We start from the raw sequence: 23753 nt of genomic DNA on the forward strand, positions 1-23753 counted from the left end.
GGGTGGAAGCAGCATTTCACTGGGTTTACTATCCACCCACCTTTCGGCACTAGGATTTATACGGATACAGAACAGCACATACGGAACCCTGACAGAGGGCCCAGGGTCAGGAATCGTAAGTGCAAATCAGGTACCCAAGGGTGGGCAGCAAGGCTACCCTCTCGAAGACACAGGCAGCATTTGTTCTATAGGACAAGCCCCACGGTGGCTGCCAAAGGCCCCCAGAGCCTGGGGATGTGAGGGTGGCCCGTAGGAGGCTCTCAGGGCACCTGGTAGGTTGTGGCCTGAGTGAACAGCCAAGCTGTGGCTCAAGGGCTGGCAGCAGCAGAAAGAGAGCGAAGCTCCGTCCCTCGTGGATTCCTCCCCAGAGTGGCTCACGGCCCTGTTTCCGACTCCCTACCAGGGCTCTCCCTGCTACTTGAGGCTCTAGGCCGGCAGTTTGGGAAGTCCCCAGAGGCTGCTCTGTGACTCTCAAACTGAACAGAGGCCAGTGTGTATGAGCCAGCAGGAGAAGCAGCAGCATGTCTCCTCGCTGCTAGAACTCCTAGCCCTGAGACCTAGAATAGTCCATGGAGGCCCAGGAGTGGGAAACCGTCCTCCCCACTCTGCCAAGGGAGCCGGGCAGGAGACCCTTCCCTAAGCCAAAGACAGTAGCAAGAGCACAACCAGAATGCCAGGCTCTATATCTCCCCAATGATGCCACAGCTTCATCTGCTTAGAGTGAAGTCACTGTTTGGAAACGTGTAAAAGAAATTCTAACCTGGATGCCTAAGGCGGGTGGTAAGATAAGGAACACTGGTATCGGTTAAAGAGATGTCTATAATGAAGGCTGTTATGTTGCTTGTACCCTGGTTCTTAAAGGAAATACCCAAAGAGAAACCCCAAGAACGTTTTAAGCAATGAAAGCATAAGTGGGATAAAGTGTTTTGCCTCCCAGAGTGGCTTTCCTAAAGGCCAGGACATGCTGGCATTCCCAGGTCCCTAAATCTTACATCAGAAATTGGTCTGGCCACCCAACCACCATCTTCTCCCGTGGTGCTCCAGCTGTGGCAGGCCTGGCACGGTGGCCCAGTGGACCCCAACAGCATATGGGCGTGGTCCAAATCAAGGACAAGAGGGGCCAGAGTCCAAGAGGGGAGCCAGTCCCCTGTCCACCGCTGGGGATGTAAAACCCCCTCCTCACTCAGCTCCCACAGTGAAGCAGACAGAAGGCAGCAGGCTGGATCAGATTAGAACAGCAGAAGTAAACAAGGGCTCTGGAATTCCATTTCAGCCCCTTGAGGCCAGAGAGAGAAGGAAGACACAAAAGGCTACTGATATCTCTGAAATATCATTAAGGTCTTTCCTAAAATCATGACTCAGACCAGAAACAGTCTTGAGTCCTGCCTTCAGTTCTCTTCTGCTCCCAAGCCCATCTCCCCGCTTCCAGTTCCCAGCTTCCTCTCAGTCCCCTGTCCCAGCCCGACTGATGCAGATGTAAGATGTGGCCGCCACCTCCTCTGAGGATCCCGCCCTCGGAAAGAGCCTCCCCCCGCAGCTCTCAGCCTCATCAACCCTCCAACTCATTTCCAACCTGAGCTGAAAACATCTTTTTTCCCTGAGATGGTACCTTTTAATGTCTCTCTCCCCTGTGGGCTATGTAGCTTTGTGGAGCCCTGGGGACAGATGCTGCGGAGAGATGGGGCATCAGCCGGCGTGCCAGTATGTGCCCAGGCTGCACGCACCACTGAGCCTGCCTGCACGCCTGGCACGCAGGCAAATGGGGCTGCTTTTCAGTGGGCCTCTTCTCCGTGTCCCTGCTTTAAAGATCGAGTATCCCAAACTCCCAGCTTAGGTGCAAGGTGGTCAAACAGTGAGCCTGAAAGATCTATGAGATAACTGGGCAGTTGAAGACTCCAGAGGAAGAGGCAGGTCCGATTTCTAGGCCACTCCTCAGGTATCAGCATCAGTGAGACCCAGTTTGCAACAGTTAGTGGCCAAGAAGAGGCTCAGTAAGAGCGTCGTCCTTTCAGACTGGCCACCAAGTTACTCCGAGCCATATGAGGGAAAGCAAAGAGGGAAGGCGGGCAGGGAGGGAGGAGAGGGAGGAGGATATGACACCCACGGCCCTGAAATGGCCAGGGTACCACTAAAACTCAGATCACTATCAGGCACCTTGTCTCCGCTCACTTTCAACCCAGTTGTTTTAATTCATTTACCCTCTCTCTATACACACCTCATGAAAGATGCTGGGATGACAAACGGAAGGGTATCCTTGTTTCCCAGACCCAGGCCTCTGGCCATAAAGCACGCACAGCGGTGGCTGCTTGCTAGCCCTGCCTGCACTCCCTGACCTGCCCTTTGCTCTGAACTCCTCCTGATTCAGCTTGACAATATCTATGCAGGCGACAGACTCTACTAATCATGCTTTTTGTTTTCCGTATTTCATGATGTTATGGCATCTGAAAAAGCTGGCTGGTCAAGGAGACGGTGCCCCCTCCCAGATCAGTCAATCCTTACAGACAGCAAAGGGAGTATGTCTTTCACATGCAAACCAACCAATCCCTACACCCCCTACCATCTCCTGATCTATTTCCCACGCCCAGAATCACCCAGGGCCAGGCACCAGGTAACCAGAGACCAGGCCCAGAGCCCTCCAAAATCATTCAAACTTTCCGCCCCTCCACTCGCTCAGGGTACTTACCCCGTCTCGCCCATTGCTTCCCACGAACACCCCAATAAAGGCTCTGGGTCACGCTCTTCCTTCTCGCCTCTTCGGCCTCCTGACCAACTCTGGTCCTTCCCCATGTGGCCCCACCTGGCGTGGCATGCCCTCTTCTCTCTGGAAATATAAGGAATAAATTCTTCTTTCAGTGGCATTGGCCTCTCTGTGTTGTCACTCAGTCACCTCCATAAATTAAAATCCCATGGATACAAATGAGGCACAGACACAGAGCCACTCGCCACGAATCCCAGAAAATCAACCCATTCTTAACGTAGCTGTAAAGATTAATAACAAGGAAGTTATGGAGCCTGAGAAGACTCAGGAAAGGAACAGAAGCCATTTCCTAAGGGCGTTGTGTAAACTGAAACTGTGTGGTCCAGGAGAGAGCCCCCCAGCAGGGGCAGCCTCACTGGGATGGGAGGAGAAACACAAAGGAAGGGGACTCATCAGCCCAGGCAGCCAGGAGGAGCCTCACTGGCCAGCTTCTCTTCCAGAAGCCCTGGGAAAATGCCCTCTGACCTCTGCCCAGAGGGTCCTGTTTCTGAACCCCACTCAACTCCTGTCGTCATCAAAAGCACCCTGATCTGGCTGCCCACAGCCACCCAGGGGACCTGGGAAGGCTATGTCATTCCTCAGGGGCAGAGCTGTCACTGTGGGATATATCACCACCTGAAACATGGGTACCCCTTCCCTACATCACTCCTGCAGCGCTCCAGCGATGACACGAGACTGTGCACCCACGAGCCCCGCCAGCTCTCGGCGACGCTTCCTGTGAGTAATCAGTGCACGAACCTGTCTCTGTTCAACAGTCAGCCCGAATCCTGAAGACGCTTAATCCTTTTGTACCGCTCAGTTCACAGACAGGAAAACCTGTATCACCCTGACACCTGTTTCTCTCCATGCACAGAAAAGGCACGGTGGCTGCAGAGCAAGAGTCAGAAGTCGACGGCTCAGGTGACTAGAGGGCTCAGGTCCTAATTCTGCAACCGACTGGCGACGTGACCTTGGGCAGATCACTTCACCTGCCTGAACCTCAGTTTCCTTATCTCTAAAAGGGGTGAGAAAGGGCAGGAGAGCGGAAAGGTTTCTAAGTTTTAGAAGTGCTTGGTGCAACAGCACAGGGGAGCTTTGAACCCAGGCACAAAAGATATATACCGTGTACTGGATCATTCCATTCATATGAAGTTAGAGAACTGGAAAAACAAATCTATGGGACAGAAGCTAGAAGAGCGGTGACCTAGGGCAGGTGGACTGAGAGGAAAGGGGCCTGAGGAAACTTTCAGGAGGGATGGAAATGTCCTGCAAATGATCTGGGTGGTTGTGATACGGTGTATACGTATGTAAACACCCAGTGACTTGGACATTTCAGATGTATGTACTTTCATGTATATAAATACCTCAATAATTTTTTCAAAGAAAAACAGTGCTTGGTAGAGGGGGAAACACGCTTTACCAGGTTTCTGCTAATGACCCAGGAGGTACCCTCCCCCCTCCCCCTCGCTTCCAGCCTCGTACCCCAGGTGCTGACCAGGGGAGCCCCGGGGGCTGCACACAGAACCAAGGGTTCACTCACTCTCCCTCCACTCCACTCCTTGAGCCAGAGCCAGAGCATCCCCTACCCACCACCCAAGACCAGATGGGCACTGAAGCAATCCACACACAGTGGAGGGCAGAGACAGACATGACAGCTGGCCCTTACACTTCTGCAGAGACGGGCAGGGTGGAGCCGACCGCCACCTTCTCCTCGGGCCCCTCGGCCTCGTCCTGCCCAGGGCCCGGCCCCTCGGCCTCGGAGCACTGCTCCTCGCCCCGCTCGTGGGCGGCAGGTGGGCTTGGGATCTCCTCCCTTGACAGCAACAAGGAAGCAACTGTGTTAAAGCCAGAGGAAGGGGCTTCCCTGGTGGCGCAGTGGTTGACAGTCCGCCTGTCGATGCAGGGGACACGGGTTTGTGCCCCGGTCCGGGAAGATCCCACATGCCGCGGAGCGGCGGGGCCCGTGAGCCATGGCCGCTGAGCCTGCGCGTCCGGAGCCTGTGCTCCGCAAGGGGAGAGGCCACAACAGTGAGAGGCCCGTGTACCACAAAAAAAAAAAAAAAAAGCCAGAGGAAGGTGAGAGGCTCCAGGTGTACCCCATTCGGGGTCAAAGGTCTGTGATGGGGACGAAGGCAGCAGCGGCCCCGGCAAGACCTGTGGTTTCCCTGTCTCAGGTCTCAGATCCCATTTCCCCTCCCTGCCTCTCCCCGAGCAGTTTACACTGAAGGACCAGAGATTTGCATCCCAGGTGGGATGCAGAATGGTTATGGTGCCCAGGAGAGGCTCTGCACACAGCAGGGGTTCCGTGGATGCTGCCGACTAAACATGGCTGCTACTCAGCCTCCCCCAGTGACTCATTCCAACCAGATGAGCTCTAAGACCAGCGTCTCTCTCTTGCCAGGGGAACAAACTAGCAAGTCTACAACCGGCTCTGGAGCAGGCTAGGGAGTGAAGGTCCTCTTAGCTGGCCTCAGGGAAGCCCGGGGCCCTGCACCCAGCAGGGCTCCCCACAGGCTTGCTGAGTGACTAGCAGTGGGATGACTGCTGGGAAGGAGGGGGCTGGCAGGTGGGGACCGGGAGAAATGGCCCCCTGGCAGGAACAGCCTAGTCCAGGGTGACAGCAGTCTCTGCCCCGGCCCCTGGCATGAGGGCAGCTGGGTCAGAAGACATACTTCCTAGTTCCAGAGTTTCTAAGCTCCCCTAATCAGACTGTGCACCCCGACTTTAGCTGTAGGCCAAGGACGAGGAAGAGGCAGATTTCCTAACTCTCCAGCTTGTGTGAAACACTCAGCAGAAACGTCCGTTGCCGCTGCTTAGGCTGCAACCCCGCCCCCTGCTCTCCCCACCTCTCCAGGCCCGCCACGCCCACCCTGGGAGGCTTCCAGCCCACCCTTACCTCTGCGGGGGACCAGGGGGCGTGGGGCTGCCTGCAGAGCCCTCCCCAGGCCCCTCTGCTCCCTTCTGTTCCAGCTGCTCCTCCAGGGGCTGCGGAGGCCCTTCATCCGTGGCCTGGCTGTGAAGGGGACTCTGGAGCCGCTCCCCATGCAGAAGAGGAGGAGGTAACCTGGGCAGAGCGGCAGAGTCAGGGCCTTCACTCGGACAGCAGCAGGAGAATTGGGGAGTGGAGTACGGGGACCGAGGTCCATGCCTCCTGCGGGCTGGACCTCAGCCGGGGCCCCAGCTCCGTGGAGAGCCCACGGAGGCCAAAGCAGCCAGAAAAGCAGGACGAAGGAACTCCCTCTGGAGCTCTCCCTTTGCCTGGACTATACTCAGCCTTCCCAGGTCCCTGGGCTGCATTTGCTTGGCCCAGGAGTGAGAGCTGGGCACACTCACAGGTGTATGCATTCCTGCCATCACTGGGGCCGGGGAGAGTGTGTGTGTGTGTGTTGGGGGCAGGGGATGGGGGTGGAAGAACTGAGCAGAAAAGAGGGAGAAAAAGAGAAGCCAGACTCAAACGGTCAGACTATAGACAATGCATGAAGCTGTAGCTTCAAGTAAGAATGCTGATAGCTTTTCAAGGTCCAAAAAGTAGAATGACCACCCCCTTCCCCTTCCAGGGTGGCAGCCCTTCTCTTATCATGGGCTCAGGCCTGAGAAGCTGGAAGCTCCTGTCTCTCAATCTCTCTCTTTCTCTCTCTCATACATACACATACATACATACACACACACACACACACACACAGCTGCAGCCATTTCTAATGTGGTAAGGCCTGGCTCGGAGCTCGGAGCTGCACTATCAACCCTCTAACATGGTCCCCTGGACCTCGAGCAGGCCATCCAGCTCTGGCCCACGAGCAGGGACACACAAGGCTTCATCCAATCTGATGAAAAGGACAGAGCCCTGTCCCCACAATGGTGCTATGGGCACAAAGTACCCCCATATGCTCCAGCAGTACCTCCCACTCCTGACTTGGTTTGCGGAAACACACACGCACACGCCCACGCATACGCACACGCACACACGCAGACTCTGCAAGGCCATCCAGTCAGTTCACCATCTGCCTTCAGGCAGGAGCACACTGAGGTACGTAGACCAAAGCCAGGAATTCTGCCCAGGTCCACGCCATCCCAAAGTCCCTGAGGGTGGCCTCCCACGCACTATACCTCTCCGAGCCTCTGGACTTCTTGCTCTGCAGCTCATCTTGGCTGGACTGGCTGGCATCCTTGTCTTCTCTTCCCAACCTCTGGGCCTGCAGGCAAGTAGCAGTGGAAAGTGTATACTTTGGGGGGTTGGGGGGTCTGCATTGGGTCCTTTAATCCTCCAGCTGACTCTCATGCCACGAGGAAGCACTGAGAGGTGGCTGTGGGTGAGTGAGGACCACTCGGGATGCAGAAGAGCAGGTCGCCTACTGCACAGTGAAGGCCCTGGGGCTTTGGCTAAGCCCCCAGGCTCACAGCTGCTCCCAGGGCCAGGCTTGCTGGCCTGGGGAGGATGAGTCAGGCACCAAAGCCACTGCAGGCAGAGGCGGAAGCCAGAGGCTGAAGCAGGACACATAAGAAGAAGAAAATCCTGCCTTCTGCAGCTGGAAACCCCTCACTGCCAGTTGCACAAAGCGGAGCCATCCACGAACACCCCAGATCCACAGAGGCCCCAGACCACCAGTGCCAGGGATAATCGGGGATGCTCAAATTAAGTGAGCAGGATTGGGCACAGCAGACAAGTGCATTAAAGAGGAAGGACCCTGGAGAGATGGAGACTTGGTGAAATGACAGAGAGCTGTACTCCAGACGAGAAGGGCACTGTGTGGGCACCTGAAGGGAGGAAGACGGGGCGCTCCTTTGCTCCCCCGACACCCAGGTCCCGTCAGTAGATAATGATGCCCCCTTCCTAATCAGGGATTTTACCAGCCAGACAGCACCAAAAAAAAAAAAAAAAAAAAAAAAAAAAAGCCAACCCCAAATCTCATTTTAAAGCTTAGGTGTCTAGGCAAATTTAGCAAGCTGGTGAAAAAGGACTATTCTTGATACATTCACATATTTTCTGCAGGGGTGAGGTCTACCCCTGCAGGTAGAGTAGGGCAGTCAGCCTGGACTCAACCCTTTGTTCTAGCACCTTCTCCACTACAAAATGGGATAGCAAACCACAGCTCACAGGGCTTCTGGTGAAGATTAAATGAGATCGTGTACATAAAGCCCGACTCCGGCCCAAAAGAAGGCATGCCACAAATACGAGCTCTCCCCACACCCCCCTCCTCTTCCGCAGCCTGAGGAAAAACAAAACACAAAAGAAACCCAGCTTTGCCAGTGCCAGTCCCCATCCTAGGACCTGCACTCCCTCTGTCACACTGACAGGAGCCCTGTCTGTTCCGGGACACGAGGGTTAACAGGAGAAGTGGGGCAGGAGACAGCTCACTCCATCTTCCCCAGCAGGGCTCTGGCAGGGCTGGCACACCTCCATGTCCCCAACCCCATGCCTCCAGCCCCCCACACCTCTCCACTGGCAGCCTGAGCCCCGGCAGCTGTGGCCGACTCTGCCATCTGGATGGGTCTGAACTAGAAGCCAGCTCCCACAAATTACATGAAAAATAGCAATGCTGCCTGGGAGTGCCTCCTGGTGCCCGCAGCAGAAGGGCTCCCTGCCAGCGCTGCCACTCCTAATCGCATCAGCCGGGCAGAGCCTGCAGACAATGGCGGGGCGGGCCACCCTTCTCCCACCCCACCTCCTTCCCTTCCAGAGCTCAACTCACAGCTTGTCTTCCCTACAATTGACAACAAGCTCAGCAGACAGCTCCCCCCTCTCTTTTCAAGGAAAAACAAAACCAAAAACAATCACACAGGCCAATCTATTTCACAAACTAAAATATAAGACGGGTAACAAAGTGCAGTGATTGTAATAAATATCGGGGGACTGAGCCCTGAATCAGAAAGGACAAGCTACAGACAAGGCCTATCTATTTCCTTCTTATTTCACCTTCCATATTTCTGCTAGAAACTCAACTAGCCCCCAGCTAGAGACTAAGGGACACCTTGGGCAAGTACCCAGACAGAGGTCCTCTGAGCAGAGTTTTTACCTGCTCCCTAGACATTTTTGCCCCAGAAAGGGAGTCAAAGGAACCAGACAAAGAAATCAGGCATATCGGCGCTCTTCAGAAAGGGGAGACACAAGCACATTCTAAGACTCCGGCCTAAGACTGCTCAAGACACCACTTCCCCAACCTAAACTCAGCTCCGGGGTTTTGTTTTTTGTTTATGGTGCAGTCCTCAGTTTAATAAATCCCAGTAAGTCACAGTGCATTCATAAAGCAGAATGCTATGCAACCAATAAAAGATCTGAAATAGCATAGAAATAAGTTAAGGGTCTATTCTCGAATTTGAAGAGCATATTGCCAAGCAGTTTTTATAGCACAGTTCCAATTTCTGTGGGGAAAAAAAAGATTAACAAATAGAAAATAAATACATGCTTATATGTGTACAGAAAAGTTTCTGCAAAGGCACATGAGAATGTTAATGGAAACGAACAGTCCCGACCTGCGGGAGGGAGTAAGGCTGCAGGAAGCAGAAGACTTTGACCTTCTGTATTATTTGAAATAACTTTATGGTCATTTTTTGTAACCTATTATAAACTTCATCATGGTTGTAATTCATTATAATCATTATCTTGACCGTGGTGGTGGTTTGAAAGGTGTATACATATGGTAAAACTTATCACATGGTACCATTTATATGTGTCCAGTTTATTTATGTCAATTAGATCTCAATAAAGATGCATAAAAAATGTTTAAGTGAACAAAAATTAATTTAGCTCAGTTCTAAGCTTCTGCACTGGCCCTGGCCTTGGGAGAGATCCAGAGAATATGGAAAATGGACAAGTGTCCCCTGGAAAGACAAAGGGGACTGTACCTATGGTTCTATCCATCCCACACAGAGGCTGCTTCTTGTCCCTCCAGCTCTACCTCCCTGCTCAGCCCCTCCGTGCCCTGAAGCGAGAGGCGGACACAATCTCGCAAAGGGCTCCACACGGTCAGCCAACCTGAGCACCCAGCACTGCTCCACACTGGTCATGAGACACAGCTTAGGGCCTCCTCTGCCAGGGCGGCTGCCTCAGAGGGTGCCTCATGAGAACCAAATGCAAGCCAGGCCCTGCTACTGCTTTATACCAAGTGGCATGGCCCAAAAAGAGGCTGCTCACCTCATGAGGTCTCAGGCAGGACCTAGAAATCTGTCTTTTTTAAAGCCCCCCAAGTATTCTAATACTGGCCAGATTTTGGAGCAGAGCAATGGAAATTCACCTTGCCCGGCCAACTCAGTAAGGCGCCTCACAAATCACCTGCTCCAAACCCTTCCTGACAAACACCACCTGGCCTTGTCTGTGCCTTTAAAGACCTCCAGTGCTGCAAACGGTGGGGACCAAGGTCCAGCAGAACCAAGAAGAACATGTCCGGCACAAGTGCAACCGACCTTGAAACTCTATCCTGTCTCAGGACTCGCTTCACTAAGGGCACCCAGGCCTGATTCACATTAAATACCTTGTTTGTTTCACCCAAACCAAATGCCCGCTCAAACTTGCAAAGACCACATGTCAGAATCTCTCTCCTCTCAACAACCCTACAGAGGAGGCAAAAATGATCTTGGCTTCAAGCTCCTTAAGGACAGGGTCTGTGTCTGAGCTTACATCTGGCAGGGGAGACAAAGAACCATAAAACAAAAGAAGCAGCACTAAGGGAAGCAAAGGAAAGCAAAGGGAAGGAACGATAAATCGTGCGGGGAGGAGGTGATGTCAGAGGTGGACCTCCAAGACCAAGAGCGAGCTTGCCGGGACAAAAGGAAAAGCAACCCAGCAGGTTGAGTGGTGAAGGAGGTGGAGGGTGTGGCCCCAGGGGAACGGCGAGTGGTGGGCACAGCCGGGGCATGGGCGGTGGGCTGAGGATGAGGCTGCAGAGGTTGGATGGGCCAGGTTGGGTAGTGCCTTGAAACCCGCAAACTACACAGTGCTTTCCACGGGAACAAGTGGTCGGCCCTCAGTTGCTAAGTGACTGGATAAACAGATACATATATGGCGGTGGAGGACACGGAGTGACTTAGTTCATGGCAGCAACAGAGCATGTATGTCGGAAGCCCCATCACAGGCACAGTCAGGGCCTTGGCTTAATGAATCAGAAGGGAGAGAACTCCCAGAAATGCACCCTGGGATAGGCAGGACTCAGCTCTTGATTATCCTCAAAAGTGAGGCTCCAGCCCAGCCCTAGAGAGACTCACCTCCCGGCGGGCTCCATCCAGGACAGAGGACAGCACGTCCACATCCAGCAGGTGCTCCGAGATCCGGCTGTGGAAACCAAAGTCCTGGAGATGGAGAGACAGGGAGGTCAGCTCTCCTCTGTCACGCTCAGCGCCCACCAGGGATACAGGGCCTCTCCTCCACCCCCACCTTCAAGAAAGACGCCTACTACATGCCAGGCACTGTACCAAGCACTCCGACAGCTACTCATTAATTATTTCACCTTCAAAATTAACACTGCGGGGGCTTCCCTGGCGGCACAGTGGTTGGGAGTCCGCCTGCAGATGCAGGGGACATGGGTTTGTGCCCCGGTCCGGGAAGATCCCACATGCCGCGGAGCGGCTGGGCCCGTGAGCCATGGCCACTGGGCCTGCGCGTCCAGAGCCTGTGCTCCGCAAGGGGAGAGGCCACAACGGTGAGAGGCCCGCGTACCGCAAAAAAAAAAAAAAAATTAACACTGCAACTGGATGGAAAGGCATGTGGCAAAGCAAGTACAGTAAACTGTTCACTGGAGACTCTAGGTTGTGAGTGTGAGGCTATTCGCTGTAAAAGGCTTTTAATTTTTCAGTATGTTTGAAATTTTTCATAATCAAATTACAGGGAAAAAGAGTAACCCTATGAGACTGATCCTCTTATTCTTATCTCACGGAGGAAGCAGTTTGAGAGCCCAAGTAATTTATCCAAGGTCACGCATCTGGTAAGCAATAGGGCTGGGGGTCAGAAGTGCCCTGGGCCAACTCCAAAGCCCAAGCTCTTTGTGTGACATGTGCTGCAAAGCATGTCACTTTCCAGCTGTCTCTCCCTCCTGGTGCCCAACCAAGAGGCCAAAGTGCCCAGAAGCCCTGTGGGCAGCTTGGACACCAGGGCCTGCCAGGCTCCACCCAGCTGGTTCCTTCCCCTTCCCATACAGGTGTCCCTCTGGACAATGGGGATGAATTAGCGCCACTTCCTCCACCAGCTTCTCTTTGGGACAGGCAGCAAGTGCCCACACAGGTGCCAGCTCCCCGCTGCCCTTTGGCTGCCGCAGAGCCACGAGCCTGCCCCCTCCGAGCCCAAGATCGCCCCTGGACTAGGTGACGGACGGCTACCTGACAGCACGCTAACAGGGACAGCTCTGTCATCAGCCCTGAAAAACGGAGGGTCGCCCAGCCAAGATCTGGTCCTGCTGTCTGTGGCTTCCTCCACCCACTCCCATAGAGAAGAAAAATGCCGATGGGCAGCCCGTTTCTCCACACAGCGACTCCTTTAGCAGGGCCAGGGCCCTTGCTTCAGAGAGTTCTGTGACACGGTGACTCTTCATGACGGTTTTTGCCAACAAGGACTTTGCCTCCCGTTCCTAGCTTGTGGGTTTTCTTTGCTGATGACATTTTCCTTTCAGCGTGAGTTCTACTCCACTCAGTGCAGCTGCCATCTGGCTCCTAAGCCCATGGCTCAGTGAGGGGCTTGAGCACACAGCCTCCTAATTCCTCTGCACCCCCTCGTATCATGACTGTTCATCCCTGATCCTCTCCCACTAATCCCTTCCCTTTGATCTGCCTCCTCCAAACAGATGGAGTGTGGTTTCTGGAAAAAGTGTTCTGCCAAAAAGCACCCCGAACGCCTCCCCATAGATTACAAACCTGGCAAGTGAAGCCAGGCTACAGCAGGCTGGGTGGAAGGACTGGGACAAAGAAACCATGGATGCTGGCATTCCAGGACAAAGTCTTAACTTTGGAAATGATACCACACCACAGCATCCTTCCTGGTCAGAGCCTGAGAGCCTGAGGACTGGTCCTCACCATGGCTCAGTGATTCCATAAACACACACACACGGTCTCTAACCTCCTAGGTTCGTGTAATGCTCCTGCTAGAGCCCAGAGGCAATGACCTCATATGATCTCACAGGCAATTCACACAGCACTAATAGTAATAACAGCTATGTTTGTTTAATGTTTCTATGCTAATGTTTTATACTCTTTACCCCACTTTCTTCTCACAACAAACCTGTAAAGTAGGTAGTGTTATCCTTTGTACGTAGGGCTGAGAAAATGGAGTTAGACAAGACCCAAGTTTGAGTCCTGACTTCCCCACTTACAAGCTGTGAGATGCTCAGCGAATCACTCAAACACAGGACCTTGCCAACCCACGCTCTTCACCACCACTCTGCTGCCCCCCATCTCAGACTCACCAGGCCAAGAAGGGACTTGGGGTCAGAAGCAGTGGAGTCTGAGGGCTGTAGTTCCTTCGTGTGTTCACTGATCTCTGACTCCTGGGGAGACAGACCCACAGAGAAGTCACCAGAGCAGAGGACAGAGGGTCGTGACCTCTATCCACGGTGCCAATACAGGGCTGAACCCAAACCGAAATCCACCTCTTCTGGAAAACCTGAAAGAGGCCTGTGGACCCTCGCATTCTCTCTGGACACCTGCCCCCGGCCCCCTCAGGCTGGGCAGCCCCACTGAGTATGGGCAACACGCTTTACCCTTGGAAGGAGGGCCATGTGAAGCAGAACGGGAGATGGTTAGAAAGTCGGCAGTGGGGAAGTTGGATGGGATCCTAGGAAAACAGAATGGGAGTATCTTTACCAGGAAGTAGCTAAAAGCTCTTTAAATGAATTCCCTCACCATCCACCTGGAGGAAGGGCGGGACTAAGGGCTGGAAAATAAAGATGCCAAATGCTCTCACAACTGGGTCCTACTTCTATCCATCCGGGTCACAGGCCTGATCTTACCAAGCAAGACTCCCGCGTCTTGGGTTGTTCAAAGGAGCCAGAGAGACCAATGAAGAGTCTTCTTGTAACCTAACTGACCAATGCCGGGGCAGGACACTCCCGAACGTCCCCCCACTCCCCTCAACAGGCTCCTCTCTCTGCAGGAACACAGGCTGCAACCATGACTCACCCCAAACTGACGTCGAGAAGTAGGAGGGGGAGGCAGGAACTGGCAAGAGGAAGTAAGTGGGAGACCAGAGGAACAGGAATCCCCCGGGAGGTGCCAACGGAAAAGCAAATTTCTGCTCTGAATTTCTAGTGCCAGCAGCTTTGGAGTTTCATTCAGGATTTTACTGCCTGCTGGGTCTGGGCATATTTGTCACAATTAAGGGTTCTGGCTGATGCTGACGGCCCATTGCTGGGCCTGCAAATGCAGCTCCTGACTCAGTAATAAAGATGAAGGGAGAGGAATGTGCACAGGGCACGAGAGAGCAGCAGAGGGCTGCAGCCAGCAACTGCCCGTGGGACAAAGTGACTTACTTCACTCGCCTCCGATCTGCTCTCTTTTGGGACGGAAGCCTCCTTCTTTGGCTCCTTTGCTGCCTCTTCCGTCAGGGAACCCTCCTCTCTTGCATCCACTGGGTCCTCTGGTGCCTCTTTTGTATTGGCTTTGGCAGGCTGATCGCCCGCGGGGTCGCCCCCGGGGTCCGCCACACTCCTGGACATCCCGGGATCATTCTTCTCGTTCTTTTCTTTTTCTGGGAGCCGACTTGCCCCTCTTCCCTGTTGCCCTTGGCCATCGGCACTGCTCGGGCTGTTATCTGCACCTTGGCTGAAGAGCTTGCCAGCAGTAAGGGGGCTGGCAGCATCGGAATCCAGAGAAACGTCCTTCTTCTCCTCTGGCTGGCTTGTTCTTGGAGATTCCTAGGGAGCAGAAGACCGTGTCAGAAAGGAAGACGTCAGGAATTAATAAAAGGGTTTAGAGACTTGCTACAAGACGGAGCTGCCATTCCTTGACGTCTACCGCTCTGAAACCAATGGCTATCCCACACCTCAAAAGCATTTAAAAACACAGATTCCTGGCTCCAGCCCAGCTCCACTGACTCTGAAATTCTATGGTGATCTGAATACACCCAACCTGACCCCTGTCCACTGAGGAGCTTGGAATCCAGTGCACTGCACTATACAACTCTGTCACCACCCATCACATTCTCGAGTAATAAATCTGGCTCATTCCAAGCCCCATTAGCCAAACCATAACATGGCAGACTCAGAAGTCAATATTTGTTTACAATGATGATGACGGAGAACCGCACGAGAGAAAAGTACCAAAGTCTAGAGTTTTCATTTTTAAAAGGCAGCAGGGAGGAAATATCAGGAGGGTACCCTTCTTGCATAGCAATGAGGGTAGCTCTCTCCCTATAGCCTCCCCCTTAGGGAGGCTGCATAAGCAGCCCTGGAGCCAGGCTCCTCTGTCGGAGGACCATCAAGTGAGTCCTCTGGGCAGCAGGTGCCAGATGGGGTGAGGTGTGTAGAAGACTGATTGGGGGAAATGCCCATGAGGATACGGGAGGTGGGGAGAGGCTTGGGAACACAGGTCTGAGACCTGTGACATGGGAGAGGTAAGGAGGGGGCTTGAGTAGGAGAGCCTCAGGCCACAGCACAGTTCTGACAGGGTCTCAGCCCCATGGACAGTCCCGCAGCCATCGGGCAGAAATGGCCCTGCTCTGGGTGCGTTGCACCCCATCAATTCCATCAACAAGCCCGGCCTTGGCATGAGCCGGGGTGGATCAAAGGTTCAGCAGCTGCAGTCTGTTAATCCCCCAAGGTCCCCTCTGCAGGGTGTCTTGAAAGGAGATGGGAGCAAGGCACGTCTACAGCTGCCCACCCTGCTCCTTGCTCACAAACCCCATGGTAAAGACCAGGAAAAGCCTTTAGAGCTACCACAAGAGAAAAAGGAACTCCTCCCTTGGAAATACAGCCAGCAATCTCTCCTAGGCTCAAGCAGAGAAGCCTTCTTCCCAGAAAACACCTGTCTTAAACTTGGGCTGCCAGCGTGAACAACTTCTTGGCAGGGATTTTTGAGACTTCCTGAAGCCTGACCCTGGACACTCCAACAAGAAGGGTGATGGGGCTTCCCTGGTGGTGCAGTGGTTGAGAGTCCACCTGCCGATGCAGGGGACGCGGGTTCGTGCCCCGGTCCAGGAGGATCCCACATGCCACGGAGTGGCTGGGCCCGTGAGCCACGGCCACTGAGCCTGTGCGTCCAGAGCCTGTGCTCCGCAACGGGAGAGGCCACAACGGCGAGAGGCCCACGTACCGCAGAAAAAAAAAAAAAAGAAGCGTGATGACTAGAGTCCAGAGGGCCAAGGAAAAGCCCCAAACACGCCATTCACCCATTGCTGTCTGCCTGTTAAAGGATCCACGGAACCCAAAGCCATGACCATCCACTGCAGGTCTGGCAGCTGACTGATAAGCCCACCCAAACTTTCCAAGGATGGTTAAGAGAGGCAGGAAAGCAGGGCACTTCAGAGCCTGACTTCGGAGACAGAACACCCAGGTTCAAATCTTGGCTCCGTGCTTACAGGGACCCTAGGCAAACTGTTTAACTTCTCTGGGCCTCAGTTTCTTCCTCTAAAATACGGGGGTATAGTAGGGCCTATCTCATAGGATTGTTGGGAAGATTAAATAAGTCAACACTCATTGAATGAGTAAAGAACAGAGAACTGCGCCTGGCACAGCGTAAGCGCTCCATAAACGCTAAGTCATGTTTTATGATGAGACGCACAAGTCCATTCACCGAGCACCTTCTATGAGCCAAACCCCACCGTGGCGACCTGAATAGGAAGATAGATCCTGCCCTCAAGGAATTCAGCTGAGAATGGAGAAAAGTGAAACATCCCAGGTAGCCCTGGCTATGCGCCTTTACTGCCCAAAGCAAAGGGCACCGGACACGGTGGTGACGCTGTGGTCAGTGCCACGCCTGTCCCAGGGAGAAAAGCAGAGGCTGAACAGAGAAGGGGTGGGCTTCCCTCATGCGCTGGCAGCACAAAGGCAGGGTGCCCTCCAGTGCTGCCCACCCTCCTGACACCCTAACTGTAGTGTGGAGGAAGTCTTCACGGTCACTGGGTGCAGAGGGGCCAAGATGGGCTCCTCCTCTTGGAGAGGCATCTTCAGGGCGAGGCCAGGTCCCCTCACCTCGGTGTCCCCACAGCAGCCAGCTCTCAGCAGCGGCCAGCACGCAATGACCGGTCTGTGGGGCTCCTGGACGCCAAGAAGGACATGGGAGTGTCTCAGGGGGGAGTGAGGGGGTCTGACTCAGCAAGCACAGCCAAGCCACCCCGGCTGTGCTCATCTCATGATGAAAGAAAGGCAACGGACCTTGGATTAGGGGACAGAGGAGGTGTCGGGCCACCAGTTCACATCTCCTCACACGGCCCACAGCCCTTCTCACCCAGCCCAGCCCTGCTTGCTCCTCCGAGGTCATCTCCAGACACACACATCCTGCCTGTGAACAAACATTATGCCATTTCCCTGCTCTGCCGTGTGCGTTCTTAATACACACACAATCTACCCTGACAAGCTCCCACTGGTCCTCAAAGCATCGCCTCTTCCAGGAAGCCTTCCTGAGATCAGCCTTCCTCATCCTCTTTCACAACAACTACTGTCTTATAACTGCTGACTTCCTTGCCTGTTGCCCTCACCAAATCAGCTCCCTATTATCCTCAGTGTCTAGTTTCTGGCACATAATAGGTGCTCAGTCAATGCTTGTTGACTGAATATTAAAAAAGATTAAGTGGGTCAATGAAGATATAGGAGTTCCTACTCTGTAAAATGGAGATGTGATATCTATTTTACAAAATTATACAGGGATTAGACTATTATTTGTTATAGTGCTTATGAAATGGAAAATAGCTAAACAAATATTAACTATTAATATTCAAGATGACGGAAAAACAAGTAACCTATCAAAACTCAGAGGACACCAGATCCAGGGGGAGATTCCCATTCTTACACATGAGAGAATATGGCCAGGCTACAGAATGTCAGGCCCAGGCTATGCCACTCTCAAGCTAAAATTCTTCAAAAGAAGAATGTTCCATGGAGCTTATCCTATTCTGTCTACGTAAATAGTAAAATATTAAAACACGGCTAACATGAAAATAAGTGAACTTGCATTCCCTGCGCCCACATCAACTAACTGCAATGACAGGACAGCCAGGGGGACGTCTTGAAGGGAAGGACAGCAGGGGGAGACTAGGCATTTGTTGTGGATTATCCACAAGTGGATGAATGAGAGCTGAGTGTCTGGAAGACCCAGCTGACCCCACGCTCCTCTCCTTTAACTCAGCCCCTGCTCCTCATTCCATCGCGGGGCCCACGGCCCGAGGTCCGGCCCAGGACGCACACCCAGGCCCCTGTGCACAGCCTCCTGCGCCGGTGTTCTGCAGGGTACCCGGGGGACATACGCATAGCACGGCTCTGCTCTCAGCTCAACCGTGCTCACACTCCTTCCGTCTCCTCCTGTCACAGCCCCAGGTCCTTGAGTATAAGGCAAATTCCTGCTGTTTTTTTCCCAAAAAGACTTTGCCATCTGCATGAAGAGGGCGGTGCAGGAGAGTGCCTGTAGGAACCACTTCATGAATATTTAACATACCCCCCAAAAGCTATGAGGTCTCCCATGCTGCAATCCCCCTCCTGCAGTCCAGAGCACAAAGGCAGGGGCCCTACATTCCACACGGCTCAGGAGGGTGGGAGTGGGAGACAGGGGAGCTGAACACCATGTCCTTGCATTGATCCTGTTCTTGGGGGGGGATCCCCCCCCACCAAGCCAAACATCAGTCGGTTTATTTTCCATGTCTCCTTCCCACCCAGTCGGTCTCAGTTCTTTGCACTGTTCCCCAGTGTTGTTAGCGCTTTCCAATCACACTGACATCATCCCGTTATTTCTAAGCCCAGCTCCCTCCCTCCCCTTTGATCTGCTGATGGTCTTTTCACCAGCACTACAAGGCCATCTGCTGCCTGCTCACCTACCCTTCAGCCTCCCCTCTTTCACTCCCATCCATTCTCAGTGTCTGTTCCAGGAACGTATCCCTTTTGATTCTGTAATAGACTAGGAACGGTTTAAGTTGAAGGCAGGAGAGGAGGGGGAAGGAGACAGAGAGGGAGGGAGGGAGGGAGGGAGGGAGAGGGAGAGGGAGAGGGAGAGGGAGAGGGAGAGGGAGAGGGAGAGGGAGAGAGAGAGAGAGAGAGAGAGAGAGAGAGAGAGAGAGAGAGGCATTCTTGCCATCGTACTGCCCTCTCATGGAATCATGAGCAAAGTGATTGTTGACAGCGAAACAGGGTAAAACAAACCACAGAATAAGCTCTCCATCTCAGGCTGCCGGGCTGCCCAGAAGCGGGAAGAGGTGGGCAACTCAGAGGACCCAAGGTCTATAAACTGGGACAAAAGCCATTTTAAAGGGCATGGTAAGCAGAGGCAGCTTTGTCTGTCCTAAAACCCCCATTCAGCCCCACTACTAACCTTCCCCACCAGGAAAAGCCCCAGTTCCTGCTGAGGTTAGAACACAGGAATCCAACACTCCATGTGGCAAAAAGAACTAAATCTGCTGGGATGCTAGAGATGGGGGAGTGGGGGGAGTGTACTTAACACCTCCCACTCCAGACATTTCTCCCCATCACACTGGGTTGCCTATTTATACTAAAGAGGTTATAAAAAAATATATTTAAAAGCTCCACTCCCCCAAAGAAGCATATAAAGATCAGAAGGGAAGCTTTTGAGAATACAGGACATGTCAAAGAAGAAAATCCCTTTTTTTGTTGACATTTGTAAACTATTATAAAGGAAAAATTAACAAGTCAAAGCACATGATGATTGATCCACATCGGGATCTTCAATCCACCAGCTGAAGCGGGGATCCAGTGTCCACTCTACCCACGACCTGGGAAAGCCCAGAGAAGAAAAAGCACAACATGACCTGCCAGGATACCCTCTGGTCCCAGCGTGGCTCATTCATTCACTCACCTATTCATCCACTCAATCGCTCAGCAAAACCTACCCATGCACTTCCTAAGTTCCAGGGAGCAGGCCAGGTTCCAGACACACAGACGTGAACAGGGCAGAATCCCTACTCTCAGTTTGCGCAGTCTTGTGGAGACTGCCCTCCTTCTCCAAAAGCCAGCGAGTCCTCCTGACACCTCATTCCTACTCATGGACATCCTTCCAGGCTCAGAACCTGAGCTACTGATTCCATCAGCGTCATAAGGTCTTAATGGCAGATGAGAAGAAATAAAGTTATCATTTCAGGGAACCAAAAACAGAAGGCTTTGGGTCTAATGCCAACAGACCAGGCCCCATTCAGAAGGAAGTGTCAAAGTAGAGCCAGATCAGGTTGATGACACTCAGAAAGTGTGTCACGTGGCAGAAAGCATCAAAGTCACAATCAAAACATATCTGTTTGGGCAGAGGCAAAAACGGGGACAGTTTCTGAGGCTACAGAGTGAGCCTAAGTATAACATGGGCCCTGACCAATGACTAGAGCTGGGTCAGCTGGGAGAGCCCACCTACACCTAGGTGTCAGCCAGCATTCTCACCCTCAGCCAACCTGGGACTTCCCCCTAGCTCTCAAGGTGAGCTGAAGACCAAGAAGTAAGAGTCAGAAACAATAAGACCGTGGAAAGGGATGATAAGGACATAAATAAAAGATAATAAGGAAACATTTAAATCCATGATACGGGCACTGTTGTTTCACTGGTCAGTTTTGTGGTCATTCTAATAAATGTGAGTGATCTCTTTCAGTTCAAAGTCTTTAAAAGAATTTTCTAGTTTGCGAAAAGTTTAACTGACCTTGCAATCAATATTTCAATGTCTGGGGGAATCTGAGTTGTTAACTTCATGATTTATTGGTTGTGTGAATACTTTGGACATATTTAGAGAAAGCTTAATTGTTAAAAATTAATAAATTAGACAGTAAACCAAGAACAAATAGTAGGGAATGTTCTTTTTCAAGTAGAAGAATGTACTGGGGTTTTTTAGTTATTACGACGACATGATGAGTTTCAGGTTTTGTTTGTTTGTTTGAAAGAACATTCTGGGACTTCCCTGGTGGCACAGTGGTTAAGAATCCTCCTGCCAATGCAGGGGACACGGGTTCGAGCCCTGGTCTGGGAAGATCCCAGATGCCGCAGAGCAACTAAGCCCGTACGCCACAACTGCTGAGCCTGCGCTCTAGAGCCCGCGAGCCACAACTACTGAAGCCCGCACACCTAGAGCCTGTGCTCTGCAAGGTGAAGCCACCACAATGAGAAGCCTGCGCACCGCAACGAAGAGTAGCCCCCGCTCACTGCAACTAGAGAAAGCCCACGTGCAGCAACAAAGGCCCAACCCAGCCAAAAATAGAAGGAAGGAAGGGAGGGAGGGAAGGAGGGAAGGAGGGAAGGAGGGAGGGAGGGAGGGAGGAAGGAAGGAAGGAAGGAAGGAAGGAACATTCTGGTGGGAGTGGAGGACAGACCAGGGAAAGAGATGAGAAGCAGCAGGACTGCTGGGGGGATATTCCGGAAGCTAGTCCCATCCATATTCTGCATTTCCCAGGCCTCGTGCCTTTGCTCAAACTGTCCACCTGCCTAAAACATCCCTTCCACCCCCACGTCTAAAACTTCCCTACTCTTCAAGACTGGGGTCAAATGTTGTCTCATCCAAGTTCTCCCTCATCTCTGGGCAGGTAATTTCTCTGCCCTCAGAACTCCTCCAAAGAGTGTACCTGTGCTCGAGCTCTTTATACACCTGGCCCTGCTTTACAGCTTCCTAAATATTCATTTACTCAACATGTACTAAGCGCTCACCAAGCATAGAGTGCCCAGCATCCTTTCTCCCCAACTGCACACTCCCAGAGGCCCGCCCAGGCCACCCCTTACCAGTGCTGGGATTGACCACAGCACAGCTGCCGCCACGCAGCCAGCATTCGACAAATGCTAAGCATCTGGACGGCGTTACACCTCTGTTCAAATCCTCCCATGGCTCCCAGTGCCGGTGTAACCCAGTCCCAACTTCTCAGCTGGCACTCAGGTCCTCCACGACCCAGCCCAACCTACCTCCACAGCCCCATTTCCCACTCCTCTCCCACACGCGCCCTGGGCTCCAGGCAAAGGAGACACCCTCGTGCTCCGCTCCTGTGCAGTGCCCTGCAGCTGGAGCTCTCCCTCACCACTCGCCTCTGCTCGTCCGGTCCCGCCCACCGTCCTTCCTGGCTCACCTCAGATGTCAGATTCTCAATAAGGCCTTTCAAACGGACAGGAGACCCCGACTTCTCCCCAGCCACAACACTGCGTTTTACCATCCTGACGGCGGCACTGCATTCCATTCCGAGTCCCAGCTACCTAAGTCTCTCTTTTATGAGACTGTAAACTCTTTGAGGGCAGGGATCACAGCTAACTGAGGCGTGTGTGGCCAATAGCACCTAGCAAAGTGCCTCATGTAGAACCATTCAATAAACGGTGGTTATCTGAGAAATGAGTCAATGGATGAATTCCTTTCCCCGCTTGTGCTTCCCCAAACCCCAGAAATCCCATCTGGACAGGACTGGGACAAAATGGTACTCATTCCAAATAAGTCTCCCACAAGGAGGAAGGCTGAAGAAGGAAGGAGGGGGACTTCCCTGGTGGTTCAGTGGTTGAGACTGCGCGCTCCCAAGGCAGGCGGCCTGGGTTCGATCCCTGGGTCAGGGAACTAGATCCCGCATGCTGCAACTGAAGATCCCGCATGCCACAACTAAAGATCCCGCATGCCGCAACTAAGACCCGGCACAGCCAAATAGATAAATAAATAAATAAATATTTTTTTTAAAAAAAGAAAGGAAGGAGGGACCTGCCAGGCTGAGGCATCTGCCTGCAGGGGCTTCAGGCTCTTACCTCATACTCGAAGTCACCCCCCAGTGCCCCGACGTCCAGGTACAGGTTCTTAAGAAGCTCACTTGAGCTTCGGACACTCTGAAAATGAAAACGATGGCAAGGAAACTGGTCAGCCCAGGGGGCCGAGAAGCTCCTCACTGGTTATACTTTCTGGGTCAGAGCCAGCAGGAATACAGACTGAGCAAGGAATGAAGCTGTGGGCTGGAAAATCATTTTCACTTATTTTCAAAGTAGCACAGAGGTTAGCCAAAAGGTAAAGACAGCTCAACTATCCACCAGCAGATGAATGGCTAAACAAAATGTGGTATATTCATACAATGGAATATTATCCAGCCACATGTGCTACAACATGGATGAACCTTGAAAACATTATGCTACATGAAAGAAGCCAGACATAAAAGGACAAAGACAGTATGATTCCACTTATATGAAATATCTAGAAGAGGCAAATTCATAGAGACAGAGAGTAGATCAGAGACTGGGCAGAGGGGAGGATGCAGAGGTTTGTTTAAAGGGTACAGAGTTTCTCTGGGATTATGAACAAGTTCTGGAGATGGACAGTGGTGATGACTGTACAACACTGTGAACGTAGTTAAGGTCACTGAACTGTACGCCTAAAAGTGGTTAAAATGATAATTATGGTATACATATTTGACCACAATTTAAAAAAAATTTTTTTTTTTTTTCATAGCACAGAGGGTTTCCAGGCCAAGAAAAGGATTCATTCTTACCTGGTTGTCACTCTCCACCTCATCCTCCTCATTGGTCTCCTCTCCTAAAGCCAAGAGGCTGAGAGCATTCTTGTCCTCATGGATGGAGCCCAGGAGACCCTTTGTATATGCAGAAGTCTTGAGACCCTGTGAAGGCTCCAAAATAGAGAAGGAAAGCCAAGGCACTTACGGGGAAGACCCTCAGATCGCCTTCTCCTCTCTCTTTCTGTTTAGATGGCTCCCAGAGCAAGCCCACCACCTCCAGGAAGCTGACCCCAGCAGCTCCAGCTCACTGATCCCTCCCTGTCCAACTCCTGCTTCCCTGGCTGCAGGGACTGAGAAATCACCACTGCAGTCCCTATGCCCTGGGTCCATCCTCCACCGCCCAGAGCCCCTGTTCAGCATCCTCCAGGTGTGACTCACCTTCCCCACTAGATTATAAGCATTAAGGACTCAGCCTGTGCCCTCTATTTCTCATCCATGGGTCATGGTTCC

The 23753-nt window shown here is 52.6% G+C and overlaps 1 protein-coding gene across 1 annotated transcript in view; it reads right to left on the bottom strand.

Annotated features, from left to right (window-relative positions):
* The window catches only part of CEP164 (centrosomal protein 164), a 71017-nt gene that overhangs the window by 15393 nt on the left and 31871 nt on the right, over positions 1-23753 (bottom strand). The window contains exons 6-13 of the mRNA XM_079707484.1: positions 23280-23414; positions 22549-22626; positions 14182-14565; positions 13120-13200; positions 10934-11017; positions 6842-6927; positions 5634-5801; positions 4404-4550 (exon numbers count right to left, since the gene is read on the bottom strand). Of these exons, the coding sequence (XP_079563610.1) occupies positions 4404-4550; positions 5634-5801; positions 6842-6927; positions 10934-11017; positions 13120-13200; positions 14182-14565; positions 22549-22626; positions 23280-23414 (1163 nt within the window). The remainder of the gene's footprint in view (positions 1-4403; positions 4551-5633; positions 5802-6841; positions 6928-10933; positions 11018-13119; positions 13201-14181; positions 14566-22548; positions 22627-23279; positions 23415-23753) is intronic.

Source organism: Hyperoodon ampullatus (genome assembly GCF_949752795.1).
Source record: "Hyperoodon ampullatus genome assembly, chromosome: 7".
NCBI classification, from domain to species: Eukaryota; Metazoa; Chordata; class Mammalia; order Artiodactyla; family Ziphiidae; genus Hyperoodon; species Hyperoodon ampullatus.